At 39.3% G+C, this 19,495-nt stretch overlaps 2 protein-coding genes across 14 annotated transcripts in view; one reads left to right on the top strand and one right to left on the bottom strand.

The window, feature by feature from the left end:
* The window catches only part of LRRC36 (leucine rich repeat containing 36), a 60,153-nt gene extending 44,752 nt beyond the window's left edge, over positions 1–15,401 (bottom strand). For 7 of the 9 annotated variants that reach the window (XM_040498305.1, XM_040498302.1, XM_040498306.1 and 4 more), the window contains exons 1-3: positions 15,286–15,401; positions 3,203–3,330; positions 250–442 (exon numbers count right to left, since the gene is read on the bottom strand). In XM_040498305.1, the coding sequence (XP_040354239.1) occupies positions 250–442; positions 3,203–3,330; positions 15,286–15,355 (391 nt within the window). In that variant the 5' untranslated portion in view covers positions 15,356–15,401. Of the gene's footprint in view, positions 1–249; positions 443–3,202; positions 3,331–13,877; positions 14,016–15,285 lie in introns of those variants that run through there. The other 2 variants (XM_040498308.1, XM_040498309.1) reach the window with 2 other exon arrangements.
* Positions 15,399–19,495, top strand: part of KCTD19 (potassium channel tetramerization domain containing 19) — a 31,767-nt gene continuing 27,670 nt past the window's right edge. For all 5 annotated transcript variants that reach the window (XM_040498284.1, XM_040498281.1, XM_040498282.1 and 2 more), the window contains exon 1: positions 15,399–15,516. In XM_040498284.1, coding sequence (XP_040354218.1) covers positions 15,514–15,516 — 3 coding nt within the window. In that variant the 5' untranslated portion in view covers positions 15,399–15,513. The remainder of the gene's footprint in view (positions 15,517–19,495) is intronic.

The raw sequence follows: 19,495 nt of genomic DNA, 5'->3' as shown, positions 1-19,495 counted from the left end.
AGAGGAAGTGGTGGTGAAACCATCAACTGAAGAAAACTAAAGCTGGAAGTAACTGATAAAAATCACAGGTTGTCATTCAATAAAAAAAGGACTTGCCATACATCCTGCCAACACAAAAGAGTTACATAAATATTGACTAATAAACAAATATATCCTGCCAGTGCACACTCTAGGCCAACACCCAGAAAGTTAGGAGGCAGCTGGTTTAATGTAAATTCAGGGACAAGGAACAGGGGAGGAGGGTCTCACCCAGTTTCTCCAGAGTTTGTAGCGTGTACACAGCAAAGAGCCTATAATCTGTATCTTTCCTGACAACAGGATTGAGTCTCAAATCTAGTTCTTTGAGGAAGGGTAAAGACTGTAGGCGGAACACCTCCACTAATGAAGGAATGTTGTTATAATATAAATTCAGGTCTTGGAGTGAACATAAATACTGGATGCCCTGCAAGGAAAAGACCACATTATGAAACTGCACATTGGTAAGGACTAGGAATCTCATAGATACAAATGGAAATATATCTATTACTTCAATCCTTAAACATGTTACCTGGGTCACCCATGAGATAGGCAGGGTTGAAACTCCCATTTAAGATGCCCGAGGAGTCCCTGGGTGGCTCAGTTAGTTAAGCATCTGAGGTCGTGTTCTCACAGCTCGTTGAGTTTGAGCCCCACGTCAGGCTCTGTGGTCACAGCTCAGAGCCTGGAGCCTGTTCTGTGTCTCCCTCTCTCTCTGCCCCTCCCCTGCTCATGCTCTGTCTCTCTTTCAAAAATAAATAAACATTATGAAAAAAAGTAAGATGTCTGAGAATAAGAACAAAGTATCCCATGGGCACTAGATGTTCTCTATATTAAATAATTCATAGATATCATACATTTCCTCCTTACAAAGTCTGACATAGAAATATCTGCAGTCAATTCTCTACTTCTGTTGCTCCCTGATAATTCTCCCTTCCAGTGGTAGTTAGGCTGAGTCACTTTTGCCCTTCTCTCACCTTTGTCACGTCCATTCACCTGACCCCAGAAGCAACTCAATTTTCAGGAGGAAAGGAAATAGGCAAAAGAGACAGCACCGGAGGAGAAGGGCATAATAAAAAAAAATTAAATGTATGTGTGTGTTGTTGTGTTCTTATATCTCAATGCCTCATGTTTAGGGTCAATGGATTATATGGAAAACAAAACAATGCTATCTCTAAGTCTTCCCTCCTGGAACAGTCTGGAACCTTTCTTGTCCTTGTTTCTCCTTTCAGAATTACCCTACCCTTCCATTTCTCTGGGATACTGGAGAAGAAAAGTCACATTTTCCTCCTTTGCTGAAATCTACTATTGAAAACAATTGTTTAATTTTCATGTATTTGGCTAGTTAGCTGCTTTAGCCCAACACTAAATTTCAGGACAGTAATCCAAAACATGTATATATATATGTACAATCATATACTTTTAGTAGTAAAAATGCTTACTATAGAAGGAACTCTGTCATTAAGAGCTATTTCAGAATGGTAAAATTATTTTCCATCATGTATTTATAAAATATGTTTTTTATCCTCCTCTCATTTAAAATTACCATTTTTTGTTGCAAAAAAATTTTAGAAAACTCAAAGCATTTCTGAATAAAACACTGTTTATACTTTGATGCATTTATTTCTGGCTTTTTTCAATTCCACTAACTTCTACATTGTGAAAGGGTCACTGGTTAGGAATAGTTGTCAGTGACTTTGGCCACACTTTCCAGGCGATACACCATTAGGATTCTATTTAAATGTGTAAATGGCAAGGAAATGTCTTCTATCCTCCTCTCACTTTTCCTGTTTGCATGAATTCATGTATTCCCCAAAGTTACACTAGAAATAACCACAAAACATTTACCCCCTGAGAAAATTAAGCAAAACCATTCAGAACTGCTAGAGATAAATATATGCAGATAAGTCATAGATGAAAAGAATGTAGAAAACATTTACCAAGTGCTTCCTATATGCCAAGCAGTGTACACATGCTAATTTGATTAATCTTCACAATAGCTTTTTGTCCAAGTTACAGAAGCGGAAAGAAAGTGAGTATAAAAACAAATAATGGCAATGTTCACTCAATTTTTTAGCTTGAAAATTAACATACATACATGTGAAAAGAGGAGATTAAACAACTCTGAATTAATGTTTTCTGAAACTGATGGGCCAAATACAAATGGCTGCTACCAAATAGTCTAAAGACCTAGTTTAACTTGCAGTTTCTATTTTTAGAATCCTAGTTGGAAATCCTGCTTGGACTTCATCTTTTAGGACCCTTCATTTAGACCTTGAGATTGGGTCTGGCTTGTATTGTTGAACAAGTATCCCCTAAAAAGCACAAAATGGGTGGAATAATCCAGGAGATCATTAACTAATCCTGAATAGCATCCGTTGAGTCCTTCACCTTGAGTCTCAAAAAGAAGGGCTTAATCAAGACCAGCACAAAACTGGGTAAAATGGGAACATGTGGAAGAAACACCATCTGGGGGTCTACCACTAAGAAAACAGAACTTCCATTTCTGTGTGTGCACACTGATGTTTGTAGAGCTCTTAGTGTATTTGCTAATCCTCACACACTCTGCTCAAGCCTGCTCTCACCCTACTTTCCTGTCCTGCTCTCTCTTCTACCATCCCCTGATCCAGACATTTTTCTTTGTTTTCAATACCACCATTTCCTCTTCCTCTGTGAAAAAATTATTTACTAACAACCAGTAACAATCCAGTAACAATACAGACCAGTGTTTCTCCATGTGTACTCCACGTACCAACATCATCAGAATCCCTGGGTATATCCTGAGCCCACCCCAGACCCACTAACTCAGAATCTCTCTCAGAGTAAGAACTAAGAATCTGTATTTTCACAAGTTCTTCTTGTAATTTTTTTACACACATAAAAAATTTGTACTATTGCCTTAGGCTGTGATCATTTAATATAATTTTCCCTAAGTACAAAAGAAATTTTCCCCAATATTTTATTCTAAAAAATTCAAATATAGAATAGAGTCAAATGAATTTTACAGTAAATAATAAAATTTAGTTTGGAAACATTTAAAAGGAAGATGCTATATTCCCCAGGCTGGTATTACCTATCTCTTATTTCTTCCCATCAAAACAAACAGTAATAGATAGATAGATAGATAGATAGATAGATAGATAGATAGATAGGGCTGAACTGACTAGTCATAGAATATAGAACTTACCTTCAGGCTAGTGATCAAATTTCTTGATAAATCTAAGGATCGGAGGTTTTTAAAATTTCTGAAGGCATCACCAATGGAATGAATTTTTCCAGCATAAGATCCCTGCAATGAAAGAGACTCCACCAGTTCTGAAAAGAGATCATCAGTAGATATATTATGATCTCTGCTTATATAAACAACAGTCAGTGAAAATAGGCCTTGCTTCCTCCCATATCCCATTTGTAAAAGGCCCTGCATTCAAAGCTTCTAAGAAGATCATCTTCCTTTTAAAAGCAGCATTATCACCTAATATATTGATATCAAACCTTGGTTTTACAGAACCCCTGTGTTTCTCTATTCACCCTGAAGGATGTAATAAAAGTCTCCCAAAGTTCTCAAAACAAAATTTAAAAAGAAATTCAGTAATCCTACTGCTAGAATTTAGCCCTATAGATAATACTCAAAAATTTTCACTAGGATATATAATTTATACACATAGGTATCAATTCCAGAGAGGTTTTAGAATAGTTTTTAAAAAAAGAAAGAAAGAAGAAAAAGGAAACTATCACAGGATTTATCCGCAGAAGAGTAGAACTTAGGGGCCCCTGGGTGGCTCAGTCAGTTAAGTGTCTGACTTTGGCTCAGGTCATGATCTCACAGCTCATGAGTTCGAGCCCCACGTCTGGCTCTGTGCTGACAGCTCAGAGCCTGGAGTCTGCTTTGGATTCTGTGTCTCCCTCTCTCTGCCTCTCCCCGGCTTGCGCTCTGTCCCTCTCTCTCTCTCAAAAATAAATAAACATTAAAAATTTTTTTAAAAAGCGTAGAACTTAATGTCCTAAATAACAGTACACTGATACAATGAACAAAGTACTAGATCTGTGGCCTTGTACAAGTCACTTCATCTCTCTGTACTTCAGTTTCCTTATCTGCAAAATGGGGATAATAACAGTACTTAACTAATAAGGTGTGAACAGTAATAATTAAATGAATATATATACAAAATTTAGAATAGTACCTGATACATGACCATTGTTATATATGTGTTAATTATTGTTATGCAGTCATTAAAAAGAATGAGGTCAACTTGTAGATGATCATATGGAAGATCTTCAAGACATTAAGTGAGGGAAATGTATGTGTGTAACTGTTTTAAAGTATATACATATATATTTATATAATATATTTATATGTATGGAAGAAAGTCAACTAGACTTCTAACAGCACTGAAAAGAGGAGAATCTCAAAACTGTCAATAGGAACTCACTGGCAAGTGTGGTGGGCCAAATACAATACCAATCAAAGCCGGAAGGAGGTATTGCAAGATCCAATTTGTAGATAGGTGCCAGAGGACTGCACTGAAATAAGGTTTTAAGGTGTTAGAACAGTCTGGACCATATAAACTCTGAAAAGTAATAAAGTGAAGATCCCTTTCAAGACAAGACCCACATCAGGGAGAAAGAGAAGTAGAGTGGGAGTAGAATCCACATTGAATGGGACAGAGACAACAGGTTCAAAGGAAAGAGAAGGTCCAGATACAAGTTGGGAGAGAAGAAAAGATGGCAGATAACAGGAAGCATAAATCTCCATTTTTTAGTACTTTGTGAACAAAACAGAAGAGGGAGCTCCAAAACCCTGAAACTGGAAAGGCTATTCTGGCCCACCCTTACTATCTAAAAGTATAGGAAAACTTACTACACTTAAAAGAGCCACAGAAAAAGATTACAGTCAAATTTTATATGAGGTTAATAAAAGAAAAAAAGAGAATAACATCATTAAAGAATGAAAACACTCCAGAAAGCTACAACACAAATGAAAATTGTAACTTAATATTTTGAAACAAGTTAAAAGATACCAAAACAAAATGTAGCAGTCCTCACAGTGTGGATCCCTCAAGTTCCCTGACACATACACAGGGGTCCACAAAATCAAAAGTATTTTTTTATTATTTGCATAATAATATTAAAATATTAATTAGCTTTTCCACTGTTTCACTCATGGTACAAAAGGAAACACTACTGGGGCCTTAGGATGACTCAAGGCAGTGGCATCAAACTTCACTCACAGTCACTGTGTTCTTTACCATGGCTTTTTTTTTTTTTTCAACGTTTATTTATTTTTGGGACAGAGAGAGACAGAGCATGAACGGGAGAGGGGCAGAGAGAGAGGGAGACTCAGAATCGGAAACAGGCTCCAGGCTCTGAGCCATCAGCCCAGAGCCCGACGCGGGGCTCGAACTCACGGACCGCGAGATCGTGACCTGGCTGAAGTCGGACGCTTAACCGACTGCGCCACCCAGGCGCCCCTACCATGGCTTTTTAAAATAGCCAGTTTCATTTAAGAATGTCCTTTAAAAAGCAGTAAAAATGGTTAACTTTATTAATTTTTGAATCTTGAGTACATGTCCTTTTTATTTGTCTGATTAAATTAGAAATATGCATGAAGTACTTCTGCTGCATACTGAAGTATGGTGGATGCCCTGAGAGAAAACATTTGTGTGATTTTTGAGATGCCAGCTTAACTAGCTACTTTTTTATGGAATACCATTTTTATTTGAAAAAAATAAAAACTTGTTATGTGATGGTTATTCAGACTTGACTATTTGGCAGACATTTTCTTGAAAACAAAGTGAGGTTGTTACTTCAGGAAAACAAGTGACAGTAATTGTTGTCAATTATAACATTTGAGTTTTCAAGCAGAAATGGGAATTTTGGAAAATTTGTATCTGCCACTATGAACTTGACAGCTTCCCAACACTGAAAGATCTTTCTAATGAGATTGATGACATTAACAAACATGATTTTTTTTTTAATTTTTTTTTCCAACGTTTTAATTTATTTTTGGGACAGAGGGAGACAGAGCATGAACGGGGGAGGGGCAGAGAGAGAGGGAGACACAGAATCGGAAACAGGCTCCAGGCTCTGAGCCATCAGCCCAGAGCCCGACGCGGGGCTCGAACTCACGGACCGCGAGATCGTGACCTGGCTGAAGTCAGACGCTCAACCGACTGCGCCACCCAGGCGCCCCAACAAACATGATTTTTAAATGTTACACAGAATGAAATTTGTCAGCATTGGGAAGATCTACATAACTCATTGAGTTAGTATCTTTCAAATGACCAATGCATGATGTCACAAAATCACGCATGGGTAAAAGATCCAGTTAAATGCAAGATGTTACCGATGAATTTTAATGCAAGAGTACAAAGTACACTGACAATGGTTTCAGACTCTACATACAACTAAACTTTAAGAAACTACCATTTGTCCAGTTTTCATGTCATATAAAAGAAGAATATCCACAATCTCTTGAAAAGGCTATAAAATACTCTTCCCTTTTCCAACTGCTTATCTGTGTGATGCATCATTTAAAAAAAATATATTTCAACTAGGGATGCCTGGCTGGTTCAGTCAGTGGAGCATGCAACTCTTGATCTCAGAGTTGTGAGTTCAAGCCCCCACTGGGTATAGAGATTACTTAAAAATAAAATCTTAAAATATGTACATATATTTCAAAAAAGGGGGGGGGGCTGGGTGGCTCAGTCGGTTGAGCGTCCGAATTCGGCTCAGGACATGATCTTGCAGCTTGTTGAGTTCAAGCCCTGCGTTGGGCTCTGTGCTGACAGCTCAGAGCCTGGAGCCTGTTTCAGATTCTGTGTCTCCCTCTCTCTCTGCCCCAACCCACTCGCATTCTGTCTCTGGCTCTCTCAAAAATAATAAACATTAAAAAAAAACTCTCTAAAAAATAAATAAATAAAATAATAAAATGTGTACACATATTTCAACCAAAACAACATATCATAACAGATTTAATAAAGAAGGAGATATGAGAATCTAGACGTCTTCAATTAAGACATTAAAGATACTATGCTAAGTGAAATTAGTCAGAGAAAGACAAAAATCATATGACTTCACTCATATGAAGACTTTAAGAGACAAAACAGATGAACATAAGGGAAGGGAAACAAAAATAATACAAAAACAGGGAGGGGGACAAAACAGAAGAGACTCATAAATATGGAGAACAAACTGAGGGTTGCTGGAGGGGTTGTGGGTGGGGGGATGGGCTAAATGGGTAAAGGGCATTAAGGAATCTACTCCTGAAATCATTGTTTCACTATATGCTAACTAATTTGGATGTAAATTTTAAAAAAATTTTAAAAGAAAAAAAGACATTAAAGATAATGGGGCGCCTGGGTGGCTCAGTTGGTTAAGCGAATGACTTTAACACACGTCATGGTCTCACAGTCTGAGAGCCCGCATCGGGCTCTGTGCTGACAGCGCACAGCCTGGAGCCTGCTTTGGACATGTGTCTCCCTCTCTCTCTGCCTCTACCCTGTTCATGCTCTTTCTCTCTTGCTCTCAAAAATAAATAAACATTGGGGTGCCTGGGTGGCGCAGTCGGTTAAGCGTCCGACTTCAGCCAGGTCACGATCTCGCGGTCCGGGAGTTCGAGCCCCGCGTCGGGCTCTGGGCTGATGGCTCGGAGCCTGGAGCCTGTTTCCGATTCTGTGTCTCCCTCTCTCTCTGCCCCTCCCCCGTTCATGCTCTGTCTCTCTCTGTCCCAAAAATAAATAAAAAACGTTGAAAAAAAAATTTAAAAAATAAATAAATAAATAAATAAATAAACATAGAAAAAAAATTTTTAAAGACATTAAAGGTATTTGTAGGAATATAAAAGAATGCCACTCTATTTTTTTTGGAAAATATAGTTATTTTTCAAAAATATTATTTATGTTAATATAATGTAATGTTAATGTAATGGATATGTTATGGTTATCTTTTAAGGAATTAAGAAATAGATATTTAAATTTTTTCTCAGTTTCAATTTTAAATATAGTAAACATAAGTAGAATAGTCCACATTAACAAAAGCCCTTTGAAATTCATTTTTTTTAAATTTTTTTTTTCAACGTTTATTTATTTTTGGGGCAGAGAGAGACAGAGCATGAATGGGGGAGGGGCAGAGAGAGAGGGAGACACAGAATCGGAAACAGGCTCCAGGCTCCGAGCCATCAGCCCAGAGCCTGACGCGGGGCTCGAACTCACGGACCGCGAGATCGTGACCTGGCTGAAGTCGGACGCTTAACCGACTGCGCCACCCAGGCGCCCCTGAAATTCATATTTTTAAGAGTGTAAAGGAATTCTGAAACCAAAAATTTGAAAAACTGCTGAAAAATGTAAATTAGAAATAGAAAAATTCAGAACAATTATTGGAAAGAAAAGGAAAATTTGAAAATAAAGATAGAATTGAAACAATAATAAAAGGTCATTTCAAAAATGAAGATTAGAGCAAAAAAAAAACCAAAACACTAAAACAATTCTATTTCTGGGTATATATCCAAAAGAACTGAAAGCAAGAACTCTAACAGGTATGTATACACCCATATTCAAAACAGCTTTATTCACAATAGCCAAAAGATGGAAACAACCCAAATGTCTATTAATGGATGAATGGATAAACAAAACGTGGGGTGTGCATATGTGTGTGTGTATGTGTGTGTGTATGTGTATCCATACAAGGGAATATTAGTCATAAAAAGGAATAATATTCCAGCAAGTTATTTTGAAAATATCAACAAACTGATTCTAAGATTTATGTATAAAAGCAAGACTCAGAACACTCAATACAACATTGAGGGAGGAAAACAGTCAGAAGACTGGTACTATCTGACTTCGAATATTACTGTAGAGCTATAATAATCAAGACAGTGTGGAGTTGGAAGAAAGCAAAAAAGACAAATAGACTGATGGACAGAACAGAGTCCAGAAATAGACCTACACATATACAGTCAACTGATCTTTGACAAAGGAGTAAAGCCAATTCAGTGGAAAAAGGATATTCTTTCAACAAATGGTGCTAGAACACTAGTGTAACTGGACATCTACAGATGGAGGAGGAGGAGGAGGTGGAAGAAGAGGGGGAGGGAGAAGAATCTAGACACTTTCACAATAATTAACTCAAAATGGACCTAAATGTAAAACACAAAACTATAAAACTTCTAAAAGATAACACAAAAGAAAATCTAGGTGAGCTTGGGTTTGGCAATAAGTTTTTAAATGCAACACTAAAAGCATGACCCATGAAAGAGAAATGTGGGACTTCATTAAAATTTAAAACCTGTGCTCTTCAAAAGACACTGACACACTGTTAAGATAATGAAAAGACAAGATACAGAGTGGGAGAAAATATATCTAAAGCACATATCGAGAAAGAACTGATATCCAAAATATACAAAGAACTCTTAAAACTCAACATTAAGAAACAAAAAACTCAATTAAAAAATAGGCAAAACAGTTGGAAACCTCACCAGAGAAGATATTCAGCTGGCAAACAAACATATAAAAATATACTCAACATTATAAGTCATTAGGAAATTTCAAATTAAAAGTGAGATACAACCATATACTTATTAGAATGGCCCAAATCCAAAACACTGACAGCCAAATGTTGGTGAGGATGTGGGATGTCTTTGTCTGTTTGGGCTGCTATAACAAAATACCACAGAGTGGCTTATAAACAACAAACATTTATTTCTCACAGTTCTGGAGTCTAAAAGTCCAAGATCAGGGTGTCAGCATGGTTGGGTTCTGGTGAAAGCCTTTTTCCAGGTTGCAGACTACCTACTTAGCCATGTATCCTCACATGGTGGAAGGGGGAAAGGGAGCTTTCTCTCTGGCCTCTTTTATAAGGTCATTAATTTCTTTTATAAAGGCTGTGCCCTCATGGCCCAATTACCTCTGAAAGGCCCCACCTCTTAATATCATCACATTAGGCATTAGGATTTCCACATACAAATGGAGAGGGGGCACACAAATATTCAGACCATAGTATGCGTTAACAGGAACTCTCATTCATTGCCGGTGGAATGCAAAGGTGTAGCCACTTTGGAAGACAGCTTGGCAGTGTCTGATAAAGCAAAACACAGCTTACCCAATGATCTAGCAATCATGTGCCTTGATACTTGCTCAAGTGACTTGAAAGTTTATGTCCACACAGACCCCTCTATGTTTATAGCACCTATACATAGAGGCTTAAATCCATAAACCTGAATGTTTATAGTAGCTTTATTTATAACTGCCCAAACTTAGAAGTGACCAAGAAGTCCTTCATTAAGTAAATGGATAAACAAACTATGGTACCTCCACACAGTGGAATATTATTCAGCAATAAAAAGAAATGAGCTATCCATTGAGCCATGTAAATACATGAAAGTACCTTAAATACATATTGCTAAGTGAAAGAAGCCAGTCTGAAAAGGTTACTTGTATGATTCCAACTATATAACATTCTGAAAAAGGTGACTAGTTTATAATGGTATATGTCAATTATCGCAATTAAAAGACTTTTAATCAGTTGGTTGAGTGTCCGACTTTTGATTTTGCCTCAGGTTATGGTCCCATGGTTTGTGGGTTTGAGCCCCATGTTGGGCTCCACATTGGTAGTGGAATTCTGTCTGTCTCTGTCTCTCTCTCTCTGCCCCTCTCCCACTAACACACATGATCTGTTTCTCAAATAATAAATAAGCTTAAAAAAATAAATAAAATTTTTCAAAAAAATTTTTTAAAAGATTACTGGTTGTCAGAAATTACATATAAATGACTACAACTACAGGACATTCTGAAAAAGATAATAGTAAAAAGAAAGAAAGGAGCTCTTAATCATGTCTATGTCTTAGAAGTTCAGTCTGTTCATCATCCATGTAGAAGACAGACTTAGGGGTGGGCAGAAATAGGAGTGAGGTGGGGTGCCTGTGTGGCTCAGTCAGTTAAGCATCCAACTCTTGATTTTGGCTCAGGTCATGATCTCATGGTTTGTGGGATCACAACCCTAGTCAGGCTCTGCACCGTCAGATTCTTTCTCTTGGGATTCTTTCTCTCTCTCTCTCTCTCTCTCTCTGCCCCTACCCATCTCTCTCTCTCTCAAAAATGAATAAACTTAAAACAATATATTACCTATATACTAAATTAATGGAATTATTTTTAAAGCCAAAAAAGTATATAATTATATATTTTCTCTCTTTACGAAATAATTATTAGCAGCATACAAATATGTTCTAGTATATTGTGCCTTTAAAAGACTTGTTCTTGATCCCACATCATATCCCTCAACTAATATTCTACTTTTGTGTCCTCTTTTATAACCAAATTTCTCAGGAAAGGTTCTTACCTTCACTCTCTCTTCTCCCTCACATATCATTCCCTTTTTTTTTTAAAGCTTATTTATTTTGAGAGAGACAAAGAGAACAAAGGGGGAGGGGCAGAGAGAGAGGGAGAGAAAGAATCCCAAGCAGCGAAGAGCCCTACTCAGGGCTCGATCCCATGAACTCAGGGCTCGATCAGATCATAACCTGAACCTAAATCAAGAGTTGGACGCTCAACTGACTGAGCCACTTAGGCACCCCTATCATTCCCTGTTCATACCAACCCAGGCTGGCCTTCCTCCCCATTCTCCAGAAACCCCCTTAAAGTGACCAATGAATTCCATGTTGCCAAATCTAACGGATACTTCTCTGCTTTCTTAGCTTGTCAATAGCATTTGGCACAGCTATTACTTCCTTGGTGTACTATCATTTCTTAAATTCCAAGACACCATGTTCTTCCCTCTCTATTCAACCTCTAAACACTGAAATGCCCCAAAACAAGTCTTAAACCTTCTTCTGTTCTCCATCCATATTCTCTAGTTAGGTGAGTTCATCCAGTCCCATTGCTTTAAATACCACTTATTTATTTGCTAATGTCTCCCCAAATTTACATCTCTAACCCCGACTTCTCTCCTCTGAGATCCAGACTTGTATATCCAATTGCCTACTAAAATTCTCACATTTGAATGTCTAGTTGGTATTTTAAGCTTAACATGTTTTTTTTGTTTGTTTGTTTTTTAATTTTTTTTCAACGTTTTTTATTTATTTTTGGGACAGAGAGAGACAGAGCATGAACGGGGGAGGGGCAGAGAGAGAGGGAGACACAGAATCGGAAACAGGCTCCAGGCTCCGAGCCATCCGCCCAGAGCCCGACGCGGGGCTCGAACCCACGGACCGCGAGATCGCGACCTGGCTGAAGTCGGAGGCCCAACCGACTGCGCCACCCAGGCGCCCCATAAGCTTAACATGTTTAAAACAGCGCTCTTGATTCCCCTTCCCCAAACCAATCTTTCCCATTGTCTTTGCTCTCTAGAGAGAGCTCTCTAAATAGCACCATCATCCATGTAGCAATAACTTAAGCCAAGGCTAAGTGTTACTTTTGAATCTTCCCTTTCCTTGTGTTCCATATTCAATTTTTTTTTGTAAATCCTGTCCGGTCTACCCACAAAATACACCTTGACTCTGTCCATTTCTTTTTATCTCCACTGTCATCCTCCCAGTCCAAGCTATTCATTATCTCTTATCTGGACGACTGTAACAGGCTTCTAATGGGTGAGAGTCATATTTTAAAAATAAGTATTAGATCAGGACACACCCCTGCTTAAAATGTTTTCATGAAAACTGACAAGCTGATTCTAAAATTCTAAATGAGAATAAAGGACCAAGAATAACCTACATGACTTTGAAGGAGAAAAGAGGAAAGTAAAGTGTAATCAAAACCTACTGCTAAGCCATGATAGTTACAAAAGGGTGATATTGGTGTAGAAATAGACAAACAGAACAGTGGAACAGAACAGAGAGCCTAGAAATAGACCCATGTTTACAAAGGAACTTGGAATACAGCAGAGATACTATAAATAGGTTCCAGAGAAACTGGCTATCAGTATTAAAAAAAATACAATTATACCAAGTCACACCTCATATATAAAAATAAATTCTAGGTAGATTAGACTTAATGTGAAGAGCAAAGCTGCAGAATTTTTAGAAAAAAAATTATTCATCAGTGTAGGGAAAAACTTCATAAATAAGACACAAAAATCACAAATCATAAGGAAAAATAAACTTGATTACCTTAAGATGGAAACTTTCTGCATGACAAAGGATAACTTAAACATTTATGGGAATTTTTTTAGGACAGAGAAATATACCAAAAAACAAACATACAACACAATCTGTAACTGCACCACAAGATTATCCCTTTGGACATTAAAAAGAAGGAGTAGCCAGAAAATTCCAACAGTACAGAAAAGTACAGAATAAAAGTAAAAGCCTTTCTCTCCAAAGATGACCACTGTGATTTCTCACATAATTTTATAATGCATATACCAACACATTAATTTAATTGAAAAATGTCTGTTTTGTTGATAGGTTTTTTAAAAAGCAAATTTCCAAAGAATATAGATGCTCTTATTCCTTAAAAAAAAAAAAAAAGATGCCTATATGTATACGTTTCTATAAATATTGGAAGAGGTATGGAAAGAGGGAGAGGGAATAATATTCTTTCACTTTAGATACTTTTGCATTGTTTGAATTATCAGAATGAGCACAATTTTGTTATTCAAATGATTGTAATAAAACTAGGAAACAAACAAAAACAAAATAACAAAAAATCTGCCATATATTGTTCTAGCTAGAGAATGTAAGTACATGCCCCTCCACCAAATAAAACCGAATCAATATATTTTTTTTTAAGGCAAGAAAAATACAGAAGCATATCAAACCAATAAAGCTTTTCTTACCTAACTTGTAAAATAGGGGAGTTCAAAGTAGTTTGGAAAAGAAAAGCCAAACCTGAAACATCTGCATGAGTCTATTTATACACACACCACACAGTTACCTTTGGCTGGGGTGGAGGGATTTCCAGAGGAAGGAAAGATTTTTCACTCATGTAATGTTTGTTACTAGCATGCCCTAATTTTTATAAATTTTAAATAATAAAAAATTTTTTTGAAGGAGAGACAGCACAAGCAGAGAAGGGGCAGAGGGAGAGGGAGAAAATCTTAAGCAGCTTCCACCCCTAGCATTGGTGGGGGGAGGTGGTGCTCTGCGAGGGCTGATCTCATGAGGGTGAGATCATAACCTGGGAGGAAATCAAGAGTCACATGCTTAACCCACTGAGCCACCCAGGTGCCTCTAATTAATATGTTTTAAATAAAATAAAACCAAATTATGTCATACCCCACAAATAAAAAGTACTAGAGGAAGCAAGAAGGGCAACTTTTTGTTATGGTTAAAGCACAGGCTCTGGACTCAAGGGTCCTGGGTTAATAAACCCCAGCTGTGTCACTTTGGGCTGGGAAACTTTGGGCAGAAGTCTAAACCTAAATTTTAAACCACCTGTAAAACAGGCACACTAACAGCATCTGCTTTATAGGTTTGTTATGGGGATTAAATATTGCAGGAGGTGGGAGGGGAAGCGTTTAACTCAGGACCTGGCGTTAATGATACAGTAAATTTAGTAAGAATAAAAGTTGAAGTAGGAATGCTGGTAACTTTCCCAACATTTCTATTCCTAGAAACTCAGAAAACAATCTGTGTGAGTTAGACCCCAGGTCAAAGGTGGGGTCTGCAGTCACTCAGCCAGTTGCACCTCCAGGACCAAGTCAAGGCTGGGGCACTGCCATAAGCGCCCTGAAAGATGAGCGGCTTGCCACTGCTTTCACAACAGGCCCCTTTCTGAGTGCCACGCATCCTGGTGGACTAAAGAAATGGCCAAGCTCTTGAGGCTGAGACTGGACGAAGAGAAGGGTTGATGAAGGAAACACCCTTTTCCATTTTGCCCCAAACAGGAAAAGCCCTCCTGGGTCTGAAATTTCAGAAAATGCCAAAATGAACCCCCTTCGTGCCTCCTCAGGAGCACCACGACCTCAAAGTCGCTTCTCAGCGCGTCCCTTTTCCCATCAATGCCCCTCTTGGGGCTCCGTTTTCTTCCGCTAGTTCAGACTCTGTCCAGTTTTGTGTTCCTGGCCTCAGTGTCCCGTTAATCTAGTTTCTCCTTCTCCACTTCAGACTCCATTCCTCTCCTTCAATTTCTCGCCCTCCTCCCCAGACTCAGGTTATTTACTTCCTTCACCTCTACCTTAGTGTAACTCTTTTGCCTCAGTAACCTCTCCTCCGCCTCAGGGACCGTTCCTTCGCCACCCTTCCCCCGCGTCCACTTCAGGTTTCCCAGCTTCCACCTCAGTTTTCTCCCCTCAGCCTCAGACCCCAAACTCCCGGCACAAGCCCTCCCAGCCTGGCCCTACCGGGCTGCTCCAGGGTCAGCGCCCCCAGGCGGCGGACGCCTTCCTCGTCCAGATCCCACTGCTCCGCCATCCCTGTCCGCCTCTCACCTGTCTCCGCCCGCGAGACAGGCTGGCGCGCGCCAGGCCCCGCCCCCTACCAGGCCCCGCCCCCCGCGCGAGCGGCCGATCTCCTCCGGGCCGTTATTGCCTAGGTCACGCGCCTGCCCGCCAGCCTCAGGAGTCCCGACTATGGTATGGAGCCATCCCTGGCGGGGGCACCAAAAACAATAAAGCAGATAGGGTGGCGTTGCGGTCGAGGATTAGAGCTTTGGGGTTAGGGACGTAGCTCTGGGATGTGGGGTAAGTTATGGCCCCAGCTTTGTAGGATGTGGGGGCTGGCTCTGAGGAACTGGAAGAATGCTCCTGTTTTGAGGGATGAAGTGTTCTGCTCTGAGGATTTGGGGAACTTCAGGTCTGAGGGGTTGGTGGTGTGCCTCTTGGAGAGGTGAAGGTCTTCACATCTCAGTGCTTGGAGCTGTTGACACTGAGGCCAGGCAGTGACGGCCGTGTGAATGAACTGGTGTCCAGATCTGAAGGATTGGGGTAGGGGGTGGGAGGCAGCTCTCTGAGGCATGATAGGGAGGGAGCCCCAGATCAGAACCGTTGGGGAATTTGGCTGTGGGGAGTTGAAGTCCTGTCTTTAGATCATGGGCTAGTTCTAGCTCTAGAAATTGATTTGGAAGGCGCTTCTTTGGGAAATAGGGATCAGTGTGGAAAAGAGAGATACTCTTTGGAATGGGGTAGAGATGATTATGCTAGGGCTACCCCATTTCCTGTAGTCAGTCTGACAAGAAGCCTTTTGCCCTTCAAGTACTACAGATCCTCAAGCTTGCCTATGACCGAGGGCTCTTCCCAGACTGGGATAGTTCTAACAAACTCCTGTGCAGTCTTTGGGAAGAAAACTCTAGAAAGAACAGCCATACCCTTAACTCCTACCTTCATTTCAGCGGGCACCTCTTGAGAGCTCACCTGTGGATAGGACATATATGTGTAAGAAGGAGGCAAGCTCTTGAGCCAACACACTCTTGTCAAAGCCTTTTTTAAATTTTATTTTATTTTATTTAATCTACATCCAAATTAGCATATAGTGCAACAGTGATTTCAGGAGTAGATTCCTTAATGCCCCTTACCCAATTAGCCCATCCCCCCTTCCACAACCCCTAAGCCTATCCTTTTTTTTTTTTTTTTAATTTTTAAAAATATTTATTTATTTTTGAGAGACAGAGACAGAATGCGAGTGGGTTGGGGGCAGAGAGAGAGGGAGACACAGATTCCAAAGCAGGCTCAGGCTCCGAGCTGTCAGCACAAAGCCTGACACGGAGCTCAAACCCACAAACCAGGAGATCATGACCTGACCCAAAGTCGGACGCTTAACCGACAGAGCCACCCAGGCGCCCCTGTCAAACCCTATCCTTAATAACAAAAGAGGAGAACAGAACTGTGACTCAGCTTCAAGGAGCTAGTGGGTTTTCTCTGGCAGCCCAAATCCATACACTAGGAGCACTTACACTGAGCTCTCAACCAGCTAGTCACCTTTAAGGACAACAGAAAGTAAAATCAAGAGTCCTTGCATGTTTATGCTTTCTGGTCTAGGTGGGGACCTAAGTTACCATCAGTTTGTCATGTTCAGCCTTAGCCATGTTTAAGAAGGCCAGGGCTCAAAAGCCTAGATTAGCTCATTAGATGGGCTTTTCTTCCTCTGGTTCTGTGAATCATGGCACCATTTAAAAATTTGTAATCTTTCTCATGGCCCCTTTAACTCTTCTAGCCTCAAATATGGCATATATAATTGTTCTTCTTTATATATGAATATTTAGACCAGGCTTATTATAAAAGAACTCCACCCCCTTCTTTGTTGCATGCATTTATTTGCCTTCCTCAACTATTAAAATAGGAGATGCAGGTTTTGTTGAAGTGGGCTTTTCCTTTCTTAAACAACCACCTCTTTAACACTTTTTCCCGCCCACCATTTTTTTTTTAATTTTTTTTTCAACATTTATTTATTTTTGGGACAGAGAGAGACAGAGCATGAACGGGGGAGGGGCAGAGATAGAGGGAGACACAGAATCGGAAACAGGCTCCAGGCTCTGAGCCATCAGCCCAGAGCCTGATGCGGGGATCGAACTCACGGACCGCGAGATCGTGACCTGGCTGAAGTCGGACGCTTAACCGACTGCGCCACCCAGGCGCCCCTCCCCCCCCCCCACCATTTTAATGCAAATTTTGAAACATTTAGATAGGTTGAAAGAACTATATAGTCACCACCTAGATTCTATAGTTAATATTTTGCTGTATATGTTTTATCCCATGTCCATGTATTTATCCCTTTATCAATCCACATTGCTTTTTGATGCATTTCAAAATGTTAAGTATCAATACATTGCACCCCAGTTGCTTCAGCATGCATAATTTTTACCTAGAATTCAAAATTGTTTTATGGTTCTTTTTTAGGTATTATTTTATGTACTATTTGCCACCTTTTAAATTTTGTTTACAAGAGTAGTGCTCCTTGAGTGTTTATTTTAAAATCTGAAACAGATGATGTGTATGTTTGATGATTTGTATGTTTATATGTTCTACTTTTCTATAGTGTTGATAAGCTAGGCCATCTTAAGGCAAAATAGACAATTCACTTACGAATAGATAACCTTGAACTTTTAACAATGAGCTGAGGAAGGTTAATGATCTTTGCTGTCTTTGTATATATTAAAAGGAAACCACAGCATTCAGCTATCCTGTTATGGCCTCAATAATGTGATGTCTCTGCAGGTATGACCCCAAGAGAGCTCTGCATACGCTCAGTGGGGTGGGGAGTGCCTTCCTCATAATTCTCTTTTTTAAATGGCTTTATTAACATATAATTCCCATACTACAATTTACCATTTTAAAGTTTACAATCCAGTGGGTTTTAGTATATTTACAGAGTTGTGCAATTAGTACCACAATCAATTTTACAAGTTTCATTATCTGAGAAGGAAATTCCATACCTGTTACTAGCCACTGCCCATTTCCCCCACAACCTCTCCAACCCTGAGCCACCACTAATCTACTCTCTACAAATTTGCCTATTCTGCACATTACACATAGATGGAATCATGTAATATGTGGTCTTTTGTTGCTGGCCTTCTTTTACTTAGCATAACATTTCAAGGTTTCATCTGACTTGTAGCACATATCGGTACTTCCTTTTTATTGACAAATAATATTCCATTGTATGGATACACTACATTTTGTTTATTCATTCATCAGTTGATTGACATTGGGTTGTTTCTACTGTTTGTTATGAATAATGCTTCTATGAACATTTGTCTGTAAGTTTTTGTGTAGACCTAGGTTTTCATTTTTCTTGAGTTTATACCTAGAAGTGGCATTGCTGGGCCATATAGTAACTACGTATTTAACATTTTGAGGAACCACTGAACTGTTTTCCAGAGCAGCTGCACCATTTTACACTCCCACCAGCAGTGTAAAGGAGTTCCGATTTCTCCAGTCCTTGTCAACACTTGTTGTTAACTATCACTTTGATTCAGGTCCTCCTACTGGGTGGTGAAGTGGTATCTCACTGCAAGTTTTGATTTGCATATCCCTGATACCTACTGATGTTAAGTATCATTTCATGTGCTATTGACATTTGTGTATCTACTTTGGAGAAATGTCTTTTTAGAGTTTTTACCCGCCTCCCTTTAAATTTGCTTGTTCATCTTATTTCTATTATTGAATTGTAAGAGTTCTTTTTTAAAAAAAAAAATGTTTATTTTTGAGAGAGGGATAAAGAGCAAGAGCGATGGGGGAGGGGGAATAGTGTGGAGGGGGGAGCAAGAGTAGGGAGACAGAGGATCTGAAGTAGGCTCCAGGTTCTGAACTGTCAGCACAGAGCCCAACATGGGCCTTGAACTCACAAACCACAAGATATGACCTGAGCCAAAGGTGGAATGCTTAACTGCTTAACTGACTGAGCCACCCAGGCACTCGAGTTGTAAGAGTTTTTTATGTAGTCTAAATACAAGTTCTTTATTAGATATGTGATTTGTGAATATTTTGATCTATCATATGGGTTGTCTTTTTACTTTCTTGATGGTGTCCTTTGAAGCGCAAACATTTTTAATTTTGATGGACTTTTATTTATTTCACTTGTCATTTTGTATCTTATCTAAGAAAGCATTGCCTAATC

The sequence above is a fragment of the Herpailurus yagouaroundi genome, unplaced genomic scaffold (genome assembly GCF_014898765.1).
Source record: "Herpailurus yagouaroundi ecotype Mexico unplaced genomic scaffold, PumYag 190, whole genome shotgun sequence".
NCBI classification, from domain to species: domain Eukaryota; kingdom Metazoa; phylum Chordata; class Mammalia; order Carnivora; family Felidae; genus Herpailurus; species Herpailurus yagouaroundi.
Note: the sequence above shows the minus strand (reverse complement) of the source record. Positions and strands in the feature narration are given on the sequence as shown.